This window comes from Martes martes (genome assembly GCF_963455335.1).
Source record: "Martes martes genome assembly, chromosome: 4".
Lineage (NCBI taxonomy): Eukaryota > Metazoa > Chordata > Mammalia > Carnivora > Mustelidae > Martes > Martes martes.
The window spans coordinates 92782762-92797720 of record NC_137891.1 but is presented as its reverse complement, the minus strand read 5'-3'; the positions used below and the strand labels follow the sequence as shown (position 1 = coordinate 92797720).

Sequence of the window (14959 nt, the reverse complement as noted above, 5' to 3'; positions counted from 1 at the left end):
GCATCATCAGATTCCAGAGTCGTGTATTAACAAAGTGTGCTGGTCTGCTGTGGGTATTACGTTTCTTTAGGATTTTATCCTTTGGTAGTCAGGGCTATGCAAAAGGTGGTGGTTATGAGCAACTGTCTAGAGTTGAATTATTAATTTACACTCATTTTCTGCTACAAAACGGCTGTCTTGGGCTGACTCTCATGACACAGCTGACTGCCTACCGCCAATGGGCTATCCACTTTAGTCCTCATTCTGCTTGCCCTGCCTGGACAGTCTTATTTATTATTTCCATTTCAACTACTATCCACTGTTACTTCCATGATTGAAAATGCCCCATTAATTTAATAACACCTGGGGGAGGGGAGGGGAGGGGAGAAAAATCCCTATCATATTAAATATACAACGACAGTGAGCACATCCCTCCACCTCACAGCTAAAGACCTCCCAGTCATTCCAAACTCATTTCATGGACATCCTCTCTGAGCAGCTTTTCTGGGCAACCTTCCCAGGACTGACCACTCCCTGTGTCACACCTGTACCTTGCATATGCTGTCACACCTACCAAGTCATGAAGCACAGATTGTGAGCGCCTTAAGGGCAGGAACTGTCTTACCCATCTCTGTATTCCCAGGGTCTAGCCCAGCACCTGGCATGCATTCAGCCTATAAATATTTATTGAAGACCTATCATGTGCCAGGCACACCTCCAGACTTATACTTATCTGTTAAATAAAAGAGCTTTTAGCATTGACTCATTTTTGTATTAGACAAAAATGGGAGTGGTATGTATGTTGTGCTGTTTCGGCTCAAGTTGCCATGGCGAATGCCATAGACTAGGTAGCTTAAACAAGAAACATTTATTTATCATAGTTCGGGAGCAAAAAACAACAACAACAAAAAACAAAAAAACAAAAAACACAACTATTTATCATAGTTCTTTAAGCAAAGCCCAAGATTTAGTTCCTGGTGAGGGCCTTCCTCCTGGTTTGCGGACAGATACTGTCTAGCTGTATTCTTACACGGTGGAGAGATCATCTATTCGGTACCTCTCCTTATAAAGGCACTGATCCCATTCATGAGGGTTCCATATCATGCTCAGGACCTAATTACCCCCCCCCAAAGGCCCCACCTCCAAATGCCATTAGGGATTAGGGTTTTAATATATGAATTGGGGGGGCAATCAAACATTCAGTCCAAGCATGAGCTAACCTTGAAGAGCCAAATTGTGTGGTCCAGACATTAAGGGCTGTGGGTGGTTAAGAAACAAAAAGCTCTGAGTTTCCAGAGGGGCCAGGCCCTACCCTTCTCTGTAGTTCCAGCGTCTCCCAAGGCCTAACGTTAGGCCTGGCATTTGAGGTCAATTGAATTAAATTAAAACACTTTCCAGAGAAATTCTAGAGGGTTCCATGAGATGGGAAGCAGAAAGGGATTTCAGGGTGGGTGAACAGTATGAAGAAAGGCTCATGGCAAAAATGAAATAAAAATTGTTTCTAAAAAAAATTGTTTCTTTATTGTGTTAAAACAGAATTTACCATTTTAACTATTTTTATGTGTATGGTTCAGTAGCATTAAGACATTCCCATTGTTGTGCCACCAAGAAAGAGTTTTCGAGTCCCTTTCGGAAGGGTCCATTTCTGGCTAATCGCACATTTTTGTTTTTGTTTTTAAGATTTTATTTATTTATTTGACAGACAGAGGTCACAAGTGGGCAGAGAGGCAGGCAGAGAGAGAGAAAGAGAGAGAGAGAGAGGAGGAAGCAGGCTCCCCGCTGAGCAGAGAGCCTGATGCGGGCCTCGATCCCAGGACCCTGAGATCATGACCTGAGCGGAAGGTAGAGGCTTAATCCACTGAGCCACCTAGGTGCCCCTGTTTGTTTGTTCGTTTGTTTGTTTGTTTGTTTGTTTAAAGATTTTATTTATATGATAGAGATGCACCAAGAGAGGGAACACAAGCAGTGGGAGCGGGATAGGGAGAAGCAGGCTTCCCGCTGAGCAGGGAGTTGGATTCCGGCTGGATCCCAGGACCCTGGGCACTATGACCAGGGCGGAAGGCAGACGCCCCTAATCACACGTTTTTTAGCAGAAATAAGAAATGCTTGTTCGTGGAATCAATGATACATCAGAGTTCAAGCAGTTCTCCTCTCCCCAGTCTGGGCAGTTTGGCCATTCACATCTGCAATGTGTTTTGCATGTATTACTGAAAGGCTGTGGTCCCAGGGAGTGTGGGTGGGCAGGCTCTGGGCATCAGGGTCGCTCCCTATGGGAGCACCTTGTGAACCACCCTTGTGAAGTTTTAAACAATGAACACTAATTTTTTTCAATACTGGGCCTTTTGTATTCAAATTAGAAGCACAAAACCCTATTGTGGGGGAAAAAGGGGTCTTTATTGGCAACTAGTTGTGTCCACTCAGAGCAACACATATTTAGACTTCAGAGTACATTCCATATGAAGAACTGTAGCTATTAATACACTTGGTTGGTTGGTTGGTTTGTTTCCCCGTGGGTGTACTTGTGGGACGCGTTCTAATCAATGCCATAGGCACCCTGGAGAAGGAAGGGAGGCCCACCAGCCGTAGGGCAGGGAGCAGAGCCTGTGAGATCGACGTTCTGCTCTTGCCACTTCGCCGTGAGCCCTTGGGTAGGTCACTTCTGGCCTTGCGCCACGAAGAGGCTGGAACTCATGACCTTTAAAGTCCTTTCACCTCCGGGGAAAGTCCTACCTGAGCAATTTTTAGCAAGAGCCCAGCGGCTGGTGGGTGGGGTGCGGAGCCTGAGGCGAGTGGGGTGAACGGCGGGGAGGTAGCCGAGGGAAGAGCAGACACGCGTGGGTGACTCCAGAGGGACGGGAACGCGGGGTGTCCCGGAATGGAGTACGGGCGATGGGGTTTCCAGACGAGTCCTTCCCAGGCCAACTTTTAAAGGTCGGAGGAAAGTTTGTCGTGGGGCGGGGGCCCAAGGGGAGAGCGGGGTGGGCTCCGACGCCTCCTCCCCTTTAAGCGGGTGGCGGGGCGCTGCCGCCGTTACCTGGAGCGGGGAGGGGCTTGGGAAAGTTTGTGTTTGTAGCTGGCTGAGCGCCGGATGGGAGGCGCGGGCGGGCGGGAGCTGCGGCTCTTCCCTTTTGCTTTCGGGAAGCGGTCGGGACTGCGCGCTCGGCTCGGCGGGGCGGCTCCGGCGCCCGGCTCCCGGTGCCCGGCCGGCGGGAGGCGGGCGGCGGGCGGGGGCAGGCGGGCGGGCGGCGCGGAGCGAGGGGCGCACGTTCGGCCCAGCGCTGGGATTTCTCGGCTCGCGAGGAGAGCGGAGCAGGCGCGCGGCCCAGGCGGGGGAGCGCGGACTCTGGAGCAGCCGGAGCTGGAGGAGGAGGAGGAGGAGAGGCGGCGGGGACGCAGGAGGCGGGGGAGAGTCGCTCCCGCCCGGCGAGCATGGGGCGCCTGGCGCCGAGGCCGCTGCTGCTGGCGCTCCTGGGGCTGGGTGAGTGCGCGCCGGGCTCGGCCGGGCGCGGGGGCCGGGGGAGGCTCGGCGGGGCGCAGCTGCGGCGCGCGGCCTGGGGCGCCGAGGTGCCGGGCGGCTCCCGGGAGAGGCGGCGGGGTCCGCGGGCGGCGCGGGCCGGCGGGGAACGGCGCGGGATCGGGGAGCCGGGCGCGAATCCGGCCGGGCCGCCTCGCCAGGCCGCGCCTCGCCCCACCTGTGCGGGGGGGAGTGGCCGGTGGCCGGCTTCCCCCAGCCCTCCCTACCTGTTGGCCGCCGGGAGCCCGGCTCACCTTGAACTCCGGGCCCGGAAGGTGCCGGCGGTCCCCGGCGGCGTCCCCAGCAGGGGGGCGGAAATATGCGCCTTTGATGTGCCCCGCAGCAGCCGAGATCGGCCGAATCGTCCCTGGCACATGCCAGCCCACACCGAGCTGCCTTTCCAGGGAAGGGAGACAATCCGCCAACTTCCTTCTACGAAGGTCACGGGGTGGCCCAGAGCGCTAAAGGAAAAATCGGTGTGCGCGTCCTTCGTCATGTTGGCGGTGGCTCGATATTCTGCCTCAGTCTTTTCCTTGAGCTCTTCTTGAAGCTGCCTAGCTGCACATTTGCACACAAAGACCCGGGCGCCTTGGCTTCTCCAACTTTTCCTACCTGTTACTTTTCTTCCCTTTACAGCCCCCGTCTTCCACCCTCCCCAAACCTGGGTGCCTCTTGATCATTTGACCCAGCGGGATCCCCCCTACCCAAGGAATCTTTGGTGGGTTTTTTTTTTTTTTTCCCCTTCTCTCCATTTTCCTTTTACCCCATACACACAGACACCATTTTCATGTAGATACACATGATTATGGTAATATGGTTATTTAACATAACTATGCAGTTATCAGCCATAGAAATACATATGTTTGTTAAGTGCCTGCGGAGGTGCTGGAGGACTGACCCCAGTGCTTTGATATTCTTTCATATTCTTGGATCCCTTTGGTCTGTGTCAGCCAGAACAGAAGGAGTCCTGTGACCTGACCCAGGGTTCTCTTCCAAGCCCCTAGAGAAGGCAGGTCTTTTGCAGAATGCATGGTGTGTGGCGTTTGTCCCAGCCAGGACCCAGCTGCACACAGGGCAAATGACTACTCTGCATTTACAGTCAGAGGGTCCCAGTGGAAGCCTTCCACAGCCATTGCCATCCTGCCCACACCAGGGCCCACACTGCCCCCACCCCCATGACTGCCGCTGCCCTTTCTAGCCGATACTGTGTTTTCTTTCTTTGAAGGGTTTTCTGGAATTCACTCCCCAAGAGAGCTCATCCAGCCACGCTGCTTTAGCTGCTACCACGTGCAGAAAGCTTCCAGATCTTTCACTTGGTTTAGTAGCATGTTTTGTATGGTCTCAGGTCCTAGAGCTTTCCCTTTCATACTGGGACCCTTGAAGTTCTCCGTTTGTTGTGATAGTCTATACACATTAATTGGCTAATGTGTCTGGGTCACACCAGGCCATGCCCTGTAGTCACACAGATTGTGCACTGCACTACTCTAGGAGCTGCTCTTCACTTTGGAGCCAAGATGAATGACCCCCTAGAGTTGTGCTCTTGACAACCCTTGTACCAGCTCAGATGGTGGGCTCATGAAGAAGTCTGAAAAGAATGCCCTTGAGTAATTATGATGAGGGAGAAAAAGGGATGGGGGCAAAGAGAGATGGACAAAAGGAAAAAAACTGAAGTGGGAAAAGCACAGCTTGGAGAAGTCTGGGTGTATGTTGACAGGGCATTTCATGTTAACTACACATAAATATCTGAGGAGTCACCAGCCAAAGCCTTTCCACCTTACAGCTCCTGAACTTGGTGTTCTAGATGACAGTTCTGCCCTCCAGCACTCACCCAGTGTGGCTTCTTTGTGACCTCTGGGAAGCCCTCCATGTTCTACTGGCTCCTGAAACTTAATATGTCAATAAACAAGCTCATCTTTCCTCTTGTATTGCATCCTGGGCATAATCTTGCCATCACTGCCCTCTGTGACCTCCACGTTCACACAGTCCCTCAGTTCTGTGGCTTTTCCCCTAGCACAGACTCAGGCTTCTTCCCATTCTTCCTGTTTCTACAGCCACTATCCTAGCCCAGGTTCTGATAATTCCCTGCACAGATTAACTCTGGGCATCTTCCTGGCTGATCTTTTCCTCCATCCTCCCTTCTTAGTTCATCATTTTCCAGAAGGATCAGTTTTGGGGAGTGTCTCACCTTTGCTCATTGGTTCTTTGTGGTTTTTCTTCCAAGGATATTCTGCCCCTTGTGTTCGCTTCCCTCTGAATCAAACACTTCATTCTAAGGAATCTGTTTGCTGTCCTTTACAGAGAATTGCGTGAACCTTCTGGCCTTTCCCCTTTCCATGGCCTGGGAATGTCCCTCCTGCTTCTCTTCTCTCACCTACGTATTCCCGTTTCCCCCCAAACTCGCTTCTTCCACAACATTTTCCTAAGTCTCCCTCTCAAAGATCACAATCACATCAGAACCCACTCAGCTTCACGGAGCAGGTCCCTGTGTCTGACCTGCCTTGTCCACCTGTTCACTACAGCATTTCTTTAATATCCATCAGAGTCCACAGAACATCGCAGACAAATACCTCCCTGAGTGGTCAGTGCAGGTTGATGGGCAGATAATAAATAAAACAGTTAACTACAAGACCAAATGGAATACCTGACAGAGACAGCAAGTGCTGGTAGGAAGCAGGGAAGAGGATGATTAATTTTGACTTGGGGTTGGGGTTGGTTTTGCTGAAGAGGTGACATTTGAGCTGAGCCTTGAGGATGATTAGAATTTTGAAAGAAGGAGTGGAAGAGCGTTCCAGGAAAAGCACGTTTGTGGAAGGGCATCGCGTGGGGCCGTGTGAGAGTGCCAGGCTCTTTCAGGAAGGACATGTGAGATCCATGGAGCTGGAGGTGGGACAGGGAAGTTCTAATGGGAGAGCCAGCCGGAAGGATGGGTTTGGGTAGCTCCTAAAGGCTTTTTGTGCTGGGCTGAGCAGTCTGGGCTGTGAGGGGTGGGTTCATTGGTTTTGGGGGTGCTGCCAGGCAGCCCGTACTTTTCCTGTCATGTCACTTATCTCACTGTATATAATATTGGTCTGTTTCTGGTCTGAATCCCCACACTGATTATATCCCTAGGGGGCAGGGATCACGTTCATCCTGTTCACTGTAGTAGTCCTGTAACTAATAGGGTTCCTGGTGGGCCGCACGTAGTAGGTATTTGGTAAATGTTGGCCAACTGAGTACCTGCATATATCCCTCTCTCTGTGGGTATTGGGCAGCCATTAAAAGCTCTCAGGGTGAAATTAACACAACATAGCAATGTGCAGGAGGAAGTCAGTCCTCACTATTGTGCAGCATGAATTAGAGTGAAAGGTAGGAAGGGGGGAGGAATTTTCTTCATTTGTGTCTTTAAAAAAAAACACAACAACTTTCAAATCCATTGAAATGGTTTTTAAGTGACGGAAGCATTATATCTGTATTTTCAAATTCAAATTAGATAGAAGACTTTTATATTAATTAGGTAGGCCAAACTGCATTAACAAAGGAAGAGACTCAAAGCTTCACAGTTTAGAAGCATCAGGGTTCAAACAATAGAAAGGTCTCTCACAACAGTGCCAAGGGGAGGCTTCACATGACTAGGGTGCGTGGTATGCCTGGTCCTTGCAGCCATCCTGGTGCCCAGGCTGATAGCAGCTCCCCTGTCTTCAGCCCATCTAAGATCACTTTGGTTGTCCTCATCCCCTCTCCTGCCCCATAAAAGGGGAAAGAGCCTGGAGGAGAACACATGGAGGTTTCATAGACCAGGATTGGAAGGGGCATGCATCATTTCTGCACACATTCCATTCAAGAGAACTTAGCCTCGTCACACTAGCTGCAAGGGAGGTCGAGGAATGCCAAGTAGCCTGGCGGCTGCTGAGCACCAACATCCATGGGCGAAAACAGTGGACTTGGGGGGAGAGCTAAGCAGTCTCTTTGTCAGCTCTGAAGGAGGTCAGGTAAAAAGCTTAGCCCAGGCGAAGCCGCTCCTATCACGTGCACGTGTCCGTGATACCAAACATTTTGTTTCTTCTTTTCTCTCAGTTTCTATAAAGGGCTCTGTATGGAACGGAAATGATAGCTGCTGTTTAGAGAGTACATATCAAGCACCAGGTTTTATGTGCCTTCTCTTATTTAATCCTCACAACCCTTTGAGAAAGGTGCTGTTCTTTCCTCCCCATTGCACGAGAGGAGAGCGACCCCCAGAAAAGTTAAATCACGTGTCCGGAGTCCTACAGCTGTTCCGAGGCCGAGCCAGGATGTGATCACGGGGCTCCATCGTGCCTGTACTCAGGAAAGAGTTGACTGATGCTTTCCGTAACCTCACGCTGTGTGTTGCCCGAGACTAGTTTCGGCAGAAAAAAGGACGGCCGTGTTTTGACAGCCAGAGTGCAGTTGCAAATGAGAGAGTCTGGGGTGAGCGCAGTCCAGGCACAATTCCTGGAGGGGCCAGACCAAGGACCCCTATTCCCACATGTGACCCCTGACTCCTAGCAGGTCCCCACGCCTGCACCTGCTCTGAGGGGTGGGACCCAAAGGCAGAAGGTGGGGGAAGGCTGGCAGGAGGAACCTTAGTGAATCCCCCCAGCTTAACAGTCTTTGAAGTGCTATGGCCTTCAGAGATTCCTTGGCACTCATTTTAGCCTTGTTAACAGAATTCCTGTATCTGCCAAGCTGATTAATGCCTGCCCTGGCTATAATTATTCTTATTAGCCTGCTGAATAGGAACCCTAGTTGTCAGCGATCGTTCCTTACAAGGCAGTCGGGCTGGTCGGCGTGTATATGGCTATTTTGCTTCAGTGATGAGCTGCAGAGCTGATTTTCACCCCGTAGATTGGATGTACATTTTCCTGTTGGTGCTGTGTCTGGCAGTTAAAGAAGGTGTGTGCTTGTGTCAGTGTGTGTCTGCGTCTCACTTTATCAAATGAAGTTGGGGGGAAGCTGGCGGGGCAGTTCATAGCTATTCGGTGTAATTGCATCTGTGTCTTCAAGGCAGGGTACCAAGGCCATTCGACTCTCGGCTTTGGGAAAAATAACTTGAACTGGCAAAAAATTCTTCATAATTTATCTTCTGGAAAAGGCAAAGTGCTGCAGTTGGCACAGTCAGTGGTTTTTAGATCTCGGACTATTTTTCCCCCACACCAACTGGATAGTCTTTGCAGAGCAACTGAATTAGACCCAGTAGTTAACACTGTTGCAGACCAGCGGTGTGATTTCCAGGAGGCTAGAGATAATGGCACTGTGTCCACGTTTGCGTTCTTCGAATGCTGATTCCTCCACAGTATTCCATAAGTGTTTGTGCGAGATAATGGAGTCGCTAAGCGGCATGATTCGAGTTTAAGTATGATGTTCTGGGACCTTAATTGCATCCTGCTTCGCACCTTTTTAAGCAGCTGGGACGTGAGCATTTACATCACGAAGGATATTTCAGGGGAATTGAGAAACACTGGCCAGTGTGCTGTGTTTGGGAGGAGTTTCACTTAGCATTGCAAAGAACAGAATTATGATTAAGGTTCAGGGCACCATTTAGAATGGGTGCTACCTTTGAATCCTAATGAACTACAAGTGGTGTGCAGATAGTTGGGTTACTCCTCAGACCTCAAAAGGGACGTGAGGCCAAGAGCATCCTGACAATGGCTCTTCTTTGTCCTTACTTCAACCTGGACAGGGCTGGAACTTCACAGCTTGTGGACCGCAGTAAGGGGACCCAAGTGGATAGGAGGTGTGTTAGGACGCTGAGACCCTCAGTCCTTGGAGCCCACAGGTCAGAGCTGCCCCTAAAACCACAAACTCTGTTTGCTGAAGACAGTTGTACTGTTATTATCACTTCCCCTGTATCCTCTGATTTGATGGAGATTGCTGGTTTTTTCTTTTACCCGGTGAGCCACACCCTGCTCCGGATGGGCCCTGGCCTGGCCTTGGGATGAGCTGTTGGACGATGGAAGTTGAGCAGCCCAGTAACCTGGCGAGGAGGTCATTTATTTAGCTAGTGGCCCTGAGAGAGTGCACACTGTTCCAGCCCTGGCATTGTTCTGAGTGGTGATTCCTCGGTGACCCAAGCTGACTTGGGGCTCCCATCCTGGGTAGGACAGGGTATGTCATGGATGTGTGGTGGGTGGACATGTGGTGGGTGGTGTCAGCACAAAGTGTGGCACCACCTGGATGATCGAGGTGAGGGTCAAGGGCACGTTCTCAGGAATGAGGGCAGTGAGGGGGCTGGGCCGGGAAAGGAGAATTCTAGAAGGTGTAGTCAGGGACAGAGGAAGACCCAGGAGAGCACTATGTCAGAAGCAAACAGAGGGGCTTTGAGGAGATCTGTTAAAGGGATTGGGCAGATGCTGCTAAAATGAAGGAAGATCAAGATGATGAGAAGCCCCAGACTGGGAGACTGAGTCGGACTCAACAGTCAGAAGAGGAGGCTAAGGATCAGGTTGGGGCTGAAAGGAGGAAGAGACAGCGGTGTGAGATTTTAGATCAGTATGTCCAGGTGTTAGGGAAAAGGCTGTGACCCGTGACTAAGATGAACTGGGGGCTGGGGAGAAACCAACTCAACAGTCAGAAGGAGGAGGCTGAGGATCACCGACATGGAGATGAGGAGGAGTGAACTGAGTGGAGTCGCCATCGGACCCCTCAGCTCACCTTTCCAGGTGGTCCCACATGGGAGACCACCAGGAGGGGAGTAACTTAGAGCATGGCAGGGTCAGGGACCTGACAGTACCCAGGGCCTCCAGCGTGTCCACAGGGAGGATGACTGCTGGGTCTGCCTTCTGGGGAAGGTGGAGCAGTGTGGGGCGGGGGGCTCCCCGGGCACCCCTGGCCTTGGAGGTTAGAGTGCTAGGCGGTCTCCCAGAGAGGAGGGAAGGGCGAGGTGGAGGTCAAATGTGCAGGGAGCACTGTGGTGTGGGAAACATTGTCCCCACCATGCTCTCAACGTTTTTAGCCCAAAGGGTGGCCGCCAAGTCCCCAACATGCCAGTTAGAGGTTATCTGTGTGTTCCCTTACATTCCCTGCACAAATGGAAAGTTTTCCTTCTGTTCCCCTGGATGTCTTCTTCCATGTTGACTGGTGGAATTAACCTACTTTCTGAGAGCTGCTTTTAGGCCTTCAGCTGTTAGGTGGACTCTCCAGCATGGTGACGCTGTGGCCGTTTTATAACCCATCTTTATCTCATCCTCATCAGCTAAGAAGATTTCATATTACGAATAAACCATTCCATGTGCTTTTCTTAATGATTTCTGCTTGTGGAAATCCCTTATGTAGAGCAAAAGTAGGTGTCAGGTTTTGGAATCTTCTCTCCAGCAGCCCCCCGGCCTTGGACAGGTTTCTTAATCTCTCTGAACCTCAGTTTTCTGCATGTGTAAACTGAGATGACTATCTCTCTTGCAGGTTTGTCATGAAGATGAAAAAGAATAGATCTGCAACAACGTAACCACTGAATTTTATGTGATCCCTTGAACTTCGCCACTCAAATTGGGATCTGGGGACCAGCAGCATTGGCAGCACTAGGGAGAAGCTCAGGGCCCAGTCCAGTCCACTGAATCAGAGTCTGCATTTTAACCAGATCCCCAAGGGATTCGAATGCCTGCTGATGTCTGAGAAGCCCTAGTCTGAAAGAGAGAGCCTGTCATCTCAGTTCTCTGGTGGCCTTGGCTTCCTTGGTGAACTCTGAGGCAGAGGCCATGGTCAGAGTCACAGGAGAGTGGACCAGGGTGGGCTCCAGTTAGCCATGAAGGGTGAGGTTAGCATAGTCTGTCCTGGAGGCGGTTGGCCTGGTTTCTGGACTGTTCCACCCAGTTTGGCAGCCTGGGAGGGATGTGGTGTGATCTCTCCATGGGATGAGGGATGCAGGAATCTATAGGGAGTCGGTGACAGCATCACAGAGAAGGATGGCCAGGGAGTCCAAGGTAGGACAGGCAAGTAAGTGAGGTTGGAAGGCTTGTGATTACAGCAGGTTTGAGGGACTAGAGCGTATCATGAGGGTCACAAAGCAGACCCCAAGACTCACAGGAGTGGGTGGGTTCAGAAGGTAGGAGGCGAGGATCCAAAGAGGTAACTTTTGAGTCCATGATCTTGGAAGTGGAAATCTGAGGGTGCAGTAGCCTGGGCGGGCAGTAGCCAAAGTAGACCCTTAGCTAGAGTTTGTACCTCTCGGGGCATTTTGGCCAGTTTACTTCTAATAACTGACTGGGTTGGGCCTGAAAGGGGGAAGAGACAGCAGTGTGAGATTTTAGATGCATTATGTCCAGGTGTTGTAGGGAAAAGGCAGTAACCTGTGACTAAGATGCACTAGAGGCTGGGGAGAACCCAGTATGGGGATTATTTCCTCCCTAAGAAATTCCTTCCTGCGTTTTACATACCACTTATTTTGTGCTGGACACTGCATTTAGCACATAAGAACTCATAACCCATGAGGTGGGTGGTGGTTACTCCCATTTGACAGATGAGAACACTGAGTTGCAGAGACATGAAGTGACTTGCTCAAGGTTACAGTAATGGACAGAGCTGCCGGCATTCAAACCCAAAGGGCCTGGCTCCGGAGTCTGGGCTCATTACCACAGTAGGCTGTTTTGCATCTCTGTGTCAGTATAGACACTCAGAGGCAAACATGTGTCTGAATAACTGGGAGAGAAATTGATACAATTAGCCAAAATGTGGTAACATTTGTTTCCTTGTCTTTTAAAACAGGAGGCTTGGATTCTGGCCTTTGACCTTCCACTCACTAGCTTTGTGACCTTGGACAAGTTGCTGACTAGCTCTTAGCTTCAGTCAAGTGGGGTCTGGGCTAGTTGCTTCCTGAAGGCTCCCTTCCATCTCCAGAACTCACTAAGTCCACGCTGACCCCTGCTGGTGGCCATATGGGCTGCTTGGTCCAGCCCTGGAGTCCCTGGCTGCTGGCCCGTCGTCCGCAGCCTGCCCCTCTCTCGTCTCACCTGCCTGACACCCCTCCACAGAGGGTTGGCTGGTGCCTCAGAGGGATCTGGGAATAGTTCGTTGTTTTGTCTCCATATGGGCAATTACTTCCTCCTTCCAGACTGCTCCCCGTGCTGGGAAACAGGGCATTTTCCCTGTGGTTCTTCAGGGTATGGAGGTGTGTACCCCCCACCACCCCCCCAGGCTAACTACACCTTCAGACCGACTTGTGGGAGAAGTTGCAGAAACAGTAAAACCAAAGGCGGTTCTAGATGGCAGAGTTCTTCTTATTACTATTATTTTTTTAAAAAAACTTATGTTTGAGGAAATCAGCCATAAGTAAGTTGGGGTTGAGATAATTGAGTCTTAGCCCCCAGAAATGTGACTTGTGTGTTCTTCCCCATTTTGCCTGGCAGGTGATTATGCTGCACAGGCTCTCCTTTCCCAAATACTCTCCATGCTACCATGAAAGGAGACAAAGGCATCTTTAAAAGTGTCCAAATATTGACACGAGTTTGGATTTTCCACTTTCCTAAAGGATAGGAGAGTCGAAACTCAGACATTTCTAATCAATAGCCTTAATTGGCTAAGAAATGTGTTCCCAGGGCTTGGGGACTTTCTTCCTTTTCATTCTCTTCGTCTGAAGAGGGGAGGTAAGAATGACGTGGGATGCAACACCAGTGAAAAGGGTGTAGCCTGGAGAACCTCCATGTTGTCGCTAGGGAGCGTGTTTATGGCCTTGGTCTTCACTGTGGCCTGGCTACTTTGGGATGTAACCCTTAGTGCTGACCCCACATGTTCTCTCTCACTCATCTTGGATGCCTGAAAAAGCCTTGTAGGAGTGAGTTCTTGCAAATGTTCGAAGTGCCTTGCTGGCTTGTGCTGTTCTGGAGGTGAAGGGGTGGAGAGCCCTTTATAAATGCACTGTCCCCCTAGGATGTCCTGAGAGCAGAATAGTAGCCGATTTGGTGTCTGTCCAGTGTGCCACTGCTTTGCTTAGGTTGCAGTGAGGACTTAAAAAACAACAACAACAACAAATAAAACAAACCACTTTTGGCACAGCTATTCATTTTTCCATTTTCCGAAGGCTGGCATGTCCAAATGTTTTCTTATTTATTAGAAGACATTATATATAGTCCATCATCTTTGATTGAGAAATCTATCCGCTAAGTTTCAAGTTCAGGCCATAGTGTCTTGCCTGGAGCCTGGCACACAGTGGGCGCTTCCGTTGGGCAAAGTGAACACGGTTGTGAATAAATAATTTGTGCCCAACTACGACCCTACTTTCCAATCTATGACATTTTTGCTCTTTCTCATGATCTTAATTTTTAGAACTTCGGCAGCATTTAGGGACTGTTTACCGTGTTTCTACCACTGGCAGATCACAAAGGAATTAGGAAATGTACCAGTTATAACAGAATGGATCATTGGTGCTTTTTAAACGCTGAAGTGATTGAATCATTAGATAGCTGTGCCTATGGGGCTGTCAGAATCATAGGGAGGCCAGGAGCTGTTAATGGGGAAAGGCCCCATGGAGCAGGTAGGACTAGAAAGCCGTTTGAGCCTGGAGCAGGCAGACCACTTCAGAGAGGAAATGACTAGCGCAGTTTCTCGGAGGTAGGAGTAAATCAGTGTGTGCAGGTTGGCATTCCATTTGGGAATTAGCTGACTTAAACTGGAACCATAAGGGAGACCTCAGCGGATGTGGATATTAAACTCTGAGGTGGGGAGGTTGGCGGAGAGGCAGAATGTGAGCAAAGTCACCCTGAAAGGTGTTGGCAGCCTTGTCAGTGCCCACAGAGCAGCTAAGAGCCCACGTGCGTAAGGCTGGTGAGGTCTGCTGGGGCTTACAGGAAGCTAGCGGGCTAAATTAAGGTGATAAGTCAGGCCATAATCCTATTTTGGGTGGTTTCTTCCAAGGAAAATGGCTCACAAAACAATTACCAATACTCCCCTCAGGTAGCTGATCAGAGCATTTCTTCGAAGGACTAACACCTGATAAGAGACACAGATAAGTTTTAGAGGAAAGATGGGAAATTGTAGATGCTTTTCTGGGGGAAACAAGATCTAGGCAATCATGTGGCCTGTTCATCAGAGTCCCACTTTAATAACAATTTATCCCACAAATAAGCTGCGCTCAGAGCAACAGTATGAGTTTCCAGAAAGCTTAGCGTCATACCTGGCTTGTAAGTAACTGGCCCATCTCTGGACTCTCACAGAGGTAGCAAGGCGGTGCGAGCTGCCCATTTGTAGCCTCGGGAACCATGGGCCTAATGGGAATTCTCATGACGCCGGCTGTGAGTTTGGTCCTAAGAAAGCAGCAGTGCTAAGGCAAGCTCTTTGTTCCACCCAGTGTGTTCGTTGAGGCATCTGGCCCTCCAAACGGAGAAGTGTGAAAACGGGATGCATGATCGAGCTGCGAGGACGCCTCCTGAAGTTTTCCCAAGTAACCCTCACTCCTTGCCCTTAGAGACGACTATCTAGTCTCCGTATGCAGTGCCCCTCTTTTGTTTATCTGTCAATTATTTCCATTTGTTTGAGTCTCTG

At 50.3% G+C, this 14959-nt stretch overlaps 1 protein-coding gene across 2 annotated transcripts in view; it reads left to right on the top strand.

The window, feature by feature from the left end:
- The first annotated feature begins 3343 nt into the window (after positions 1 to 3343).
- PTGFRN (prostaglandin F2 receptor inhibitor) overlaps positions 3344 to 14959 on the top strand; it is an 81834-nt gene continuing 70218 nt past the window's right edge. The window contains exon 1 of one of the 2 annotated variants that reach the window (XM_080801160.1): positions 3344 to 3457. In XM_080801160.1, coding sequence (XP_080657286.1) covers positions 3409 to 3457 — 49 coding nt within the window. In that variant the 5' untranslated portion in view covers positions 3344 to 3408. The remainder of the gene's footprint in view (positions 3458 to 14959) is intronic. The other variant, XM_080801161.1, reaches the window with a different exon arrangement.